We start from the raw sequence: 10,510 nt of genomic DNA, 5'->3' as shown, positions 1-10,510 counted from the left end.
CCAAAATGCAGAAGTCAAACCCTTGGGTCAAGGTCGCACGGCTGGCAAAAGAGAAGTGGGATTTGAACCCAGGACCGACTAACTTCCTTTCTGCACCTGCCGGCACAGGTTGAGATGCGCTTCCTCTGAGCAGGGCTGTAGGCTCATTGGGAAGGAGGCAGCCGTCCAGCTGGGGCGGGTCTGCGTTGTCTACACCCATGCTCCGCGGGGGGTCTCAGCACCCCTCTGTGCCCCTCTGTGCCCGCTCCCACCTCTCTTCCTCTTCTCTGCATCAGGAGGAACAGCTAACCTTCTTCCTCCCTTAGCACCTTCAAGGCATTTTACCCTGATTTCACTTCCGGGGAGAACTTCCGGTGTGTTTCCCAGCCTCCCTCCAGGAGGTCGCCCTCCCTGTCAGCCTCCCCCGTGCAGGCACAGAAATAGTCCCAGCTGTGAGATGAAGGCTCCAGAGTTTAAAATGGCAGCGGGGCACTATTTATACTCCAGCCGGAAGGAGGGCTTTTTGCAGTCGTTTACTTTGTGGTGGTGGCGGCGACAGCTCGCGCTGCAAGCAGCCGGCTCTGGCACTAAGCAGTTCCCGGGGCACGTGGGTGGTGAGGAGCCTTCGGGTGTGGGGGGCGGCCCCAGGCCTGCCCAGAGATGTCTGCTGTCGCCTCCCTGAGCAGCGTGATTGGCCTGGTGAGCCAGAGAAAGAGGTTCAGGGTCTAGAAGTTTCTTCCTAGATGCCTGGAAATTAAAAAAAAAATACACACAAAAACCTCACATATTTTATAAGCCTTGAGAGTTGCACATACCTGAGGGGAAAAGGGTCAAACTAATTTCTGCACAAGTGATGAAAGCAGGGCTTATAAACTGGCTGACCCATTCACATTCCTGTTGAGCTTGGCCCGTGGAGCGTTAGAAAAAAAATGTATCTTTTTTTTGAATTTGTGCCACTATTTAAAAATTGGGACATTTCTCATAAAGTGAGAACTTCTGGCCTTTCTTGAAAAATGAAAGGTGTCTGGCACCTTCGAGATCAGCCCGGGGCCCAGGGGCGTGAGGCCCAGGGCCGTGTCACTCGGTCACGGTCACGTCACTGCCTGGCCCTGGTAACTGGAGCTGGGACCCTTCAAATTACATAAAACCTTCTTTCCGGTCTCCCTCTTCACTCTCCTCAATCCCTGCTCTCCTGGGCTGATGACAGGGTTTCCAAAGAAACAATAGGGCGCCCAGTTAAAGCTGAATTGCAGACAACAAATAATACTGTAGTGAGAGTCCGTCCCCGGCTATTCGCAGTTGGCAGATATCACTGCGGGCCTGTGTCTGTTCACCACACACGCCTTGGTGTAGTCACAGACTCGGCTTGTAGTCTTCATCTCCTGCGGCTCACACTTGCTCTCTGCAGGCATCTCTCGGGGTTTATTAGAGCCAGCTTTGAGGCTGTGGGTTCAAACCTACAGGAGAATCCCGGCCCTGCCACTGGCTAGCTGTGTGTCCTTGAGCAGGTGTCCTCACCTCTCTGAGCCTCAGTTTCCTCGCCTGAACAACGGGGATCTTAAGGGTACCTTTGTTACTTCCTGTTGGCATTTATTTCATGTCTTTTGAAAGCTGCATAGAGTGGACGGCCCACAGTGGCTCTGCCCAGTCCTCAAGCATCAGGAGAGCGGCCAGAGTATCCCTGTTTCAGACGAGGCTAGGAGAGGTTTTGCAAAGGAAAAGTAGGTCTAGAGCAGTGGTTCTCAACCTTGGCTGCACGTTAGAATCACCTGGGAATCTTTTTAAAATCCTGATTTCTGGGCCTCATCCTCCGGAAATTCTGTTTCTTTGTGATGGGGTGGGGCCACAACATTAGTAACAAAGAAAAGGAATTTCCGGAGGATGAGGCCCAGAAATCAGGATTTTAAAAAGATTCCCAGGTGATTCTAATGTGCAGCCAAGGTTGAGAACTACTGGTCTAGAGGGAATTGGGCAGATGACCCTAACATGTAGTTTGCTCTTCTTAAAAATGAAGGGCACTTGTCTCCCTGGAAACCATTTGCTAACCTCCGGGATATTGTCTTCCAGGCGAAGGAGGTGGAGGAGACCATCGAGGGGATGCTCCTGCGGCTGGAGGAGTTCTGCAGCCTGGCCGACATGGTGAGTGCCTCCGGCCGGAGCCGTGGTTTCCGCAGGCCACACGCCAGGCCCTGCCCGAGTTTTCTGGGGAAGCCATTTGGGTGGAGATTCAGCAACCAGCAGGAGTGGGGCCTCGGCCAGCGGTGAGCGGAAAACCCCAGGCAAGCTTGCTCTCCCCCTCCACACCCAGGCTTCCCGGCCGGCCGGCCGGCCATCTTGCTGCGTCCTCCCCGAAGGTTTTATTCCTCAGAGGAGCGGGAGCGGGCCACCAGGTGGCAGTCTCGGCGCCGACGCGAGCCCTTCGGGATGCTGAGACTATATTTAACTTCCCCCGCTCTGCGCAGTTCCCGGGCAGATGTGGAGTCACCAGGAAGCGCCTCAGGCCTGCGAGGCCTGGCAGGGCTGGGCCTGGGCATCGCCTCCTTCCCGAACCCTCTTGCCTCCACCTTTGCCTCCTACCCTAGTTTTTGGGGTCAAATCCCCTCAGTTGGGTGGGGAAGAGCATGGAAGATGGTGCCTGAGGCCCAGAAGACAAGAGCTCCACTCCCTGTTCTCTAGAAATCTCCTCTAGGTCCTGGTGTCCCCAGGCTTGCTGCCAGCCAGGCATGAGGCCCCAAGGAGCCATGATAGAACGTTCTGGAAATTCCCAAGCTTATTAAAGGCAAACCGGCAACCAGAGATGGAGGCGTCTGCCTGGGAGCCGGGAGGGCAGAGCTCCATGCTGCGGCCTGGCCCTGCCTCTCCGGGGAGCCGGAGCCCAGCCGGCCCTGTGGTGTAGACTGTGCCTGGGAAGCCAGGGCTGCAGCGGAGTCTGGGAGCCCAGGGGGATGCAGTACAGCAGCCCCAGATGTTCACTGCACATCTGCTTTGTGCCAGGCACCCCATGAAGTGTGTCTCCTGTGTAACCTCGTCTCCCCTAGAAGCAACCCAACGTGATGGGCACTGTGTCAGCCCCATTCATTCTCCAGACCTCCCTGTGCCCCCTGGACACGGCCGTGAACAGACGGACGGTCCCACGAGGACCTGTGTGTCTCTCTCTCGAGCCGATATTTTAGTTCAGGTGGTGGCTCGGGTGGGAGCTGGGTAATCAGACAGACTTCACATGGCCTCTCAGTCAGTCCTTTCTTCCTCCCCAAATATGACGCCTTCCCCAGCCAGGCCCTGTGTGGGTCCGAGGGGGCAGGGTCCCCGTGCTGTCCCCGAGCCCGGTCCAGTGGGGGAGCCCAGGCCGCTGGGAGGGTGCTGTGTGCTCCAGTCGCTGTCATTCACGGTGGAAATGCTGTCATCGCCGTGTGCTCAGGGGCAGAGGGAGGCTGCAGAGGTTTTGAAAAGAGAAAGCGGGTCCAGAAGGAACGGGCACATATCCTAAGACTTGGTTTCCTTTAAAAAAAAAAAAAGGAGCAGAAGCATTAAATTCTGCCTGGGAAATTGGGAAGCCTTCGTAGAAGACATGGTGATTAATTGGGGGGTTGAAGACGCAACAGAAAGAATTCAACTGCTAAGGAGAGCGGGGGCCAGGCAGGGCACGCAGGCTCAGCGTGGACAGTGAGGGCCCACAGGTGAGGGGCGGATTTGGAAGATGGCGTGGACGGGACCCAGGGACATGGCTGCTGACAAGTCCTAGCCCATCCTCCTGTGAAAGGAGACCCCCTGTGGGTCCAGGACAGCTGGGGCTGGGAGTCAGTGCGGACAGGCCACGCCTGCCTTGAAAACTGCCAAGGCTTATGGGGGAAGTCGTGGTTAGGTGACCAGGAGGCCCAAGGCCACAGGCTGCATCGAGAAGGTCCTCTCTGAGCTCTGCGTCTGGAGCTGCATCCCGGCAAAGATTTAATACTGAGGTCACACACAGGTGACCCACAGGCCAGTCCTGCCTGCAGACATGGTGGATGTTTGGGGGGAAGGAAGTCGCTGCTGTCATTTATAGAATGTCATGCCCCAAATCTGGATTCCTGGCTTCTTAGGAAAACAAAGATCTGGCCCCCGATGGGTGCTGGTTCCCACCCAGCCAGCATCAGCTGGAGCTGCACAGTGGCTGCCCCGTGGCCTGGCCACTGTCCCCCTGCCCCCGTGGGAGCTTCCCTGGCTCCACGGCCACATGCCGGACACCTATCCTCTGCTCGTGTGTTTGAGGTGGGAACGTTTCTCTGTACTCTGGGCCCTGCGGAAGCGGGCAAATACAACCCGACCAAGAGGGCCCCTGTTTCAAGAAATGGGAGAGGGCGTACCTCTGTGGACCTGAAAACTATTTCAGCGTGTTTACGGGCAATGAGCATGTCTGCACCGATAGAACGTGCCTAGTACGCACTCTTGTGGCCCCTGTAGGTGTTTTGAGTTTGCTTTCATTGATGCTCTGTGCTGATGCTGTTTAGATCCGACCAAGAGGGCCCCTGTTTCAAGAAATGGGAGAGGGTGTACTTCTGTAGACCTGAAAACTGTTTCAGCGTGTTTACGGGCAACGAGCATGTCTCAACGGGCCTAGTACGCACTCTTGTGGCCCCTGTAGGCGTTTTGAGTTTGCAGCGCTTTCATTGATGCTCTGTGCTGATGCTGTTTAGATTGGGGGGGTCCTCTGGGCCCCAACAGCTGAGGCTTAGCTTACCTGGTGCCTCTGCCTCCAGGTGTTGTGAGCTCCACGGCACAGGGAGAGGTGTCCCGCTGTCAGCCCTGCCTCAGACCTCCACTCCTCTCTTGATCTAAGCTAGGGAGGCGTGGGGACCTCTGGGGGCAGGTGATGTCACACCATGGACCACGGTCCGGCTCCCTGCCTTGGCTTTTGGAAACACTGATCAAGTTAGAGGTCTGAGAGAAGCCAGGCTCCCTGGTACACAGTCCAGAGAGAAGCGGCTTCATTTCTGATAAAATCAGGCTGTTAGAAATGAGCCCGGCTTCCTGTCTGGCGCATTAACTCCTCTGCCGGCCTGTCCCCGATCACTCTCTGTGACTGGGATTCACTGCCCTGTGCCTGTGGCCTGTTTGACCTTAGAAACAGTGCCGCTCAAGCTCTGAGTCTCCCCACTGTGGGGCCTTGGGCACAGCACGTCACCTCTCTGTACCTTTATTTTCTCCTCTGTGACATGGAGAGAGTGGTCCCGACGATCGACTGCTACATCCAGCGACCCCAGGACGCGGGGCTGTGAAACAGCAGCCCATGGATGACGTGGGCCAAGGCAGGGCACAGAAGGGCGGCTTGTGTGAGCCCCATGGCGCTGCTGCCTGGGGCTGTCCACGGTGGCTCTTCTCGCACTTGTCCATGTCTGGAACGGGAGAGGGGGAGCTGGGACCTGGCAGGCATGCTGGTCCTTTGTGCAGCCCCCCACGTGTTGAGCCTGGGCTGCCTCATGGCATGGCGGTGTGGCCCCCAGAGCAAGCACGCCAGCAGACTGGAAGCGGAAGGTGCCAGGCTCCAGAGGCTTGCATATGGAAATCAACACAGGGCATGTCATTTTGTGTGTGTGTGTGTGTGTGTGTCAAATCAGTCACATAAGTGACCCAGATCCACTGGGAGAGGACACATTGGTAGACCCGCCCCCCCCTCCCCCCTCATCCTGGAAGGACATAAAGAACTTGTAGGCATGTTTAGCCACTAACAGTGTGTCCATTTCCAAAGAGTTCTCATAAGAAATAGGTGAGGCAGGGATGTATGCTTTCCATCCACTAGAGCAGTGGTTCTCAACCTTCCTAATGCCGCGACCCTTTAATACAGTTCCTCATGTTGTGGTGACCCCCAACCATAAGATTATTTTCGTTGCTACTTCATAACTGTAATCTTGCTACTGTTATGAGTCGTAATGTAAATATCTGATACGCAGGATGTATTTTCATTGTTACAAATTGAACATAATTAAAGCATAGTGATTAATCACAAAACAATATGTAATTATATATGTGTTTTCTGATGGTCTTAGGCGACCCCTGTGAAAGGGTCGCTCGACCCCCAAAAGGGGCGCGACCCACAGGTTGAGAACCGCTGCCCTAGGGTGACCCCAATGAAAGGACAGACAATGGCAAGTGTGGAACGGATGGGAATGTAAAAGGGCACAGCCACTTTGGAAAACAGTTTGGCGATTTCTTATAAAGTCAAGCATATACTTACCCTACATTCCAGCGACTCTGACCCTAGATAATTGCCCAGGAGAAATGAAAACAAATGTCCAGGAAGGCTTGGACGCAGTGTGCATAGCAGCTTCGTTCACGACGCCCCGACGTCCAGCGGCAGCAGGAGCGGGAGGATAGATGATCTCATACAGAGCAAAGGGAGGGAGCGAGCGCTACCCACAATAGCACGGTGGCGCTCACAAACGTGATGCTGAGCGAAAGAAGCCAGACACGAGAATACGCTCTATGTGGCTCCCCTAACGTGAAGCTCAGAAAGAGGCAAAACTAATGAATGGTGATGGGAATCGGAGAGTGGTCAGCTTTGGGAGGGTGTCAGGCCCGGGAAGAGGCCTGACGGAGCCTCACGGGGTGGTGGGGTGTTCTGTGGATTGGCGCACGTGGTGGTCACACAGATGTAAACACATGTGCGAGTTGATCGAGCTCTCCACTTGAGGCCTGGGCTCTGTATGTCATATGCGCCCAACTAAAAATAATTGCTTAGCACAGGGCCTGCTGTGTACCAAGTGACCCACACACGGTAGCTACCGAGGTCATTGTCGCCATTATCAAAGCACCAGAAGGTTGTGACCTTGACCAGATGATATAGACACTGGACGGTGGGGCCTTCCGCCTCGGTGCCCTCTGGGGTGGGGGCAGCTGGCCAGGGCCCTCTGAAACCCCCATGGCCTCAGGCCCACCTCCTGGCAGCGAGCAGACTCTGACTTCGCTCACATAATGGAGGAGATTTCCTGTTGGCCTCGGCCCAGCAGTTGCATTTGGCGTTGGTGCGTGTTCTTGGGTCAAGAGCATTTGACTCTCCTTCCTGGGGCCCTGAATCATCCTGGACAGCGGTCCTGGCTCCGTGATAACCCCCACCCCCAGACGTCTGGGCTCCGGAGCTCGGCTCGGGAGGAGGGGGAACAGGCTGGGAAGGGAAGGGCCTGCCAGGCCCCAGCCCAGTGAGCCTGCCTGGGGGTCGTCCTGGCAGGGCCTCAAAAGCATTGCTTCCTCACTGACATCTCTTTGCTCGGGAACAAACAAAACAGGCAAACTCGGGTGCCTGGGACGCGATGGTGTGTCGTGGGGTGGCTGTGAGAAAAGAAATGTGTTGCTTCCCTTTGACTCCCCTATAACAAGGAAAGGGCACAGGGTGTCCAGGGACGGCATGCTGGGGATACACTAGGGAGTGGTGGGGACTGTGGTTAACCAAAGCAGGCAGCTGCCACCCCGCTCGAGATGGTTGCTGCCACGTGGAACCTGGGCCTCAGTGTGGCCTGGTCTTCAGCAGCCAGAAACCTGGGTTTCTAAGGGAAATAGTCTTAATTGTAGATCTTGGCACCTGGCTGGGTTGTGCTCTTCTTGGTTCCTTTTTGCGTGTGTGTGTGTGTGTGTGTGTGTGTGTGTTTAAGGCACGATGCTGGTTCTCTGTGGGTAGACAGAGCCTGTGTGCGGATCTCTGGTTTGGGGGGATGGCCTCAGACCAACCTGGATTGGAGTCCCCCATCTCCCGCTTTGTAGCTTTGTGCTCCTGGGCCAGCTCATTCCGTTTTCCTGACCTTTTCTCAGTTTCATCACCGGTGAAATAAGGTTGAAGATAAAATAGTTCCTCTTTACAGGGCCTGTTTCCCAAAAATTACCCTCTGCTTTCCCCGGGTGCAGCCTGCCCCTGGGCAGGTGCAGAGAGCTCCCTGACACTCACAGTTCGGCTGGCGGAGTAGCAGCCTCAGAGGCCCCGCTCGGCCCACAGACCTCTTTCGTCTGGTTCCTTCGCATTCAGAGGAGGCAGGGGTTGCTCCGTGAATCTCCTCTATGCGGCGTTCGCTTCTCTCCTCTAGGTTGCTAAGACCAAGTCCTTCCGATTCTCACCCGCCCCCCCATATGTTTCCTTACCAATTAATAGAAAGAAAAGATTGCATTTGATCCACTGTGTTCTGTCCTCGCCACGAGTTACCTGCTCTGGATTACGTCGTGGCGATTGCTCCTGAGGGTAGCCTTGTTGAGAGATGGGCTTCCCTCTGGAAACGTGGCCTTGGGAAGAAGGGGGACAGCGAGGACTTTTCCCATCGCGTGGCAAATGCAGGTGCTGCGGGAGCCGGGCAGCACATGGACATGTTGAGGCGTGAGGGAGGGGTGGTGGCTGAGCTGCCCCATCCGGAGGGAGCAGCTTCGGTGCCTGGGGAGACACAGGCCCATGTTGCCGAAGCTGCTGACTCTTAAGAGAAGCTGTTCATCCAGACTTGACCGCTGCAGTGTTTTTTACAGTCACATGTGTGTGCTTTGCTGTGGAATAGTGTTGGATTTATGGAAAAGCTGCAGAGGTAGTACCGAGAGCTCCCACATCCCCTCGCCCAGTGCCTGCTCTGTTAACACCCGACACTGAAACGGTAAACACCAGCCCCGGCCGGGGCTGCTCACACCACTCACACTTGACTTCTGTTTCCCCGTTCCCACTCGTGCCTCGCTCCCGCTCCAGGCCCGGCGAGGAGACCGCACGGCCCGTCTCCTTAGCCTCCGCAGTCTCCGAGTTTCTTTCCTTGCTTTCCGTGACTTTGCAGTTCGAGGAGTACTTTGCAGTTTGGGCATTTTGTAGACCAAGCAGGTCAAACTCTAAGGCTAACACGGGCCAAATAAACAAGGTTTAAGTGTATGTGGGCCGCAAAAAACACACAAAAGCTTCCATTTTCATAGAGATGTAGGTTTATTTCCATAGAGACGTGCTGAACACAGAGGGCTGAAATAAATGAGTCATCGTTAACATAATTTAATAGAACATTTTAATAAAAATTAATATTTCTTCTTGAACTTTAACTTACCAGACACTGAATAACTGCACAAATTAATAAGCATAATGCAAATAAAAGTATTTTTCTTGTTCTTCAAAAGCAAAAAATTTCCTGTGCACACACCAAACAAGTCAGTCCAAGACTAATGACGTGGCCATCGGCTGCTAAAATGTTCGCTGCTGGTATTAGTGGAGAGAAATGGTGCGCCTGCGTGTAAGGCGCGTAAGGGAAATGAATGCAACACAATTGTAGTAATCAGTCATTAGCGAACATTGTAGTTTGTTATTAATCATTATGTATAACAGGATATTGTAAAAATTAAGTTACAAACTTTTTATTAAAATGTTTCTTACATACCGTTATATTGGCTGGGCCGCAAAAATATTCGTTGTGGGCCGTGAGTTTGACATGCTTGTTGTAGATGGTCTCTCTGTTTGGGTTTGATGTTTCTCTTGTGGTCAGACGGGGGTTATGGGTTTCTGGAGAGAACGCCACAGAGGTGAGGCGCTTCCCGTCACATCGTCGCAGGGCACGTGGCACCCACAGGACGTCACGGAGTTAGTCTGGTCAGGTTTCTCCGCCGTAACGTGCCCACGTTCCCTCTCATCGTTCGCTCCCATCAGACTCCTGTGCATTCATTTGACTCGTCGGGTTCTAGTCCCGTGTCACGCTGTTTACTGTGTCGTGCAGGTTGCTCCGGCCTCAGTGACGGAGCTTGGTCGGGTTGGCTCTGGGCCCCTGGGACACGTTGCCATCTCAGTTCTAAACACTTCCCTCCTTCCTGGCCCCCGGGAGCTCCAGGCTCTTACGCTTTCCCGCCCCAGCCCTGGGATCGGCCGTTTCTCCTGGAGCCCAGTTGAATTTTAAAGTTGGAAATTAAGTCAAATTTAACAACTAAAACACTTCGTGAGCTGAGTCAGGTGCCACATTTAGACACGGAAGATCTTGTTTAATGCCCAGAACATTCTTTCAAGAGAAGCGCCCGTAACCTCCCCGTTTTACAGATGAGGAAACTGAGGCCGGCAGCCTGCGCCAGACCCACCCTCTCAGGACACTCTTCAGCCTCGTGGGGTCAGAGCTGGGGAGGGACCTACCACCGGACAGTGGGCTTGGCGCCTGCTGCCCGGGGGGATGGCAGGCTGTGCCCAGAGGAGGGGGCCCGGGACAGGAGTGGGGTTTGGACATGCCGGGCCATGGGATGGCTTCTGGGAACCAGGGCATCTTGAGGTGATGGGAACAGACCTTCAGGAGACCACGGAGGTCTCAGGTACTTAGGCAGAAAGAGGAGACACAGGTACAGTTTTTAAAAACAGGCTTAAAATTAAAATTTTGTCCTGAGTTGTCACCTTGTGTTCCTCTCTATTGCTGCCTAACAGTGATCCCAAACTTAGTGACGGCAGCGATTCTTTCTCACTTGGCCGCGTGTGCGGATCAGGGGTCTGGGTGCAGCCCAGCCGGGCCCTGCGGCTCCGTCTCAGGCTGCAGTCACGGCCTGGGCCGGGGCCACGGTCGTCTCCGGGCTCAAGTGGGGCAGG

At 54.7% G+C, this 10,510-nt stretch overlaps 1 protein-coding gene across 1 annotated transcript in view; it reads left to right on the top strand.

The window, feature by feature from the left end:
* Positions 1-639: 639 nt before the first annotated feature.
* BCAS4 (breast carcinoma amplified sequence 4) overlaps positions 640-10,510 on the top strand; it is a 44,386-nt gene continuing 34,515 nt past the window's right edge. The window contains exons 1-2 of the mRNA XM_005866223.1: positions 640-678; positions 2,047-2,118. Of these exons, the coding sequence (XP_005866285.1) occupies positions 640-678; positions 2,047-2,118 (111 nt within the window). The remainder of the gene's footprint in view (positions 679-2,046; positions 2,119-10,510) is intronic.

Source organism: Myotis brandtii, unplaced genomic scaffold, assembly GCF_000412655.1.
Source record: "Myotis brandtii unplaced genomic scaffold, ASM41265v1 scaffold225, whole genome shotgun sequence".
In the NCBI taxonomy this organism is placed as follows: domain Eukaryota; kingdom Metazoa; phylum Chordata; class Mammalia; order Chiroptera; family Vespertilionidae; genus Myotis; species Myotis brandtii.
The sequence above is the reverse complement of the archived record's forward strand: the minus strand, read 5'-3'. Positions and strand labels throughout refer to the sequence as shown.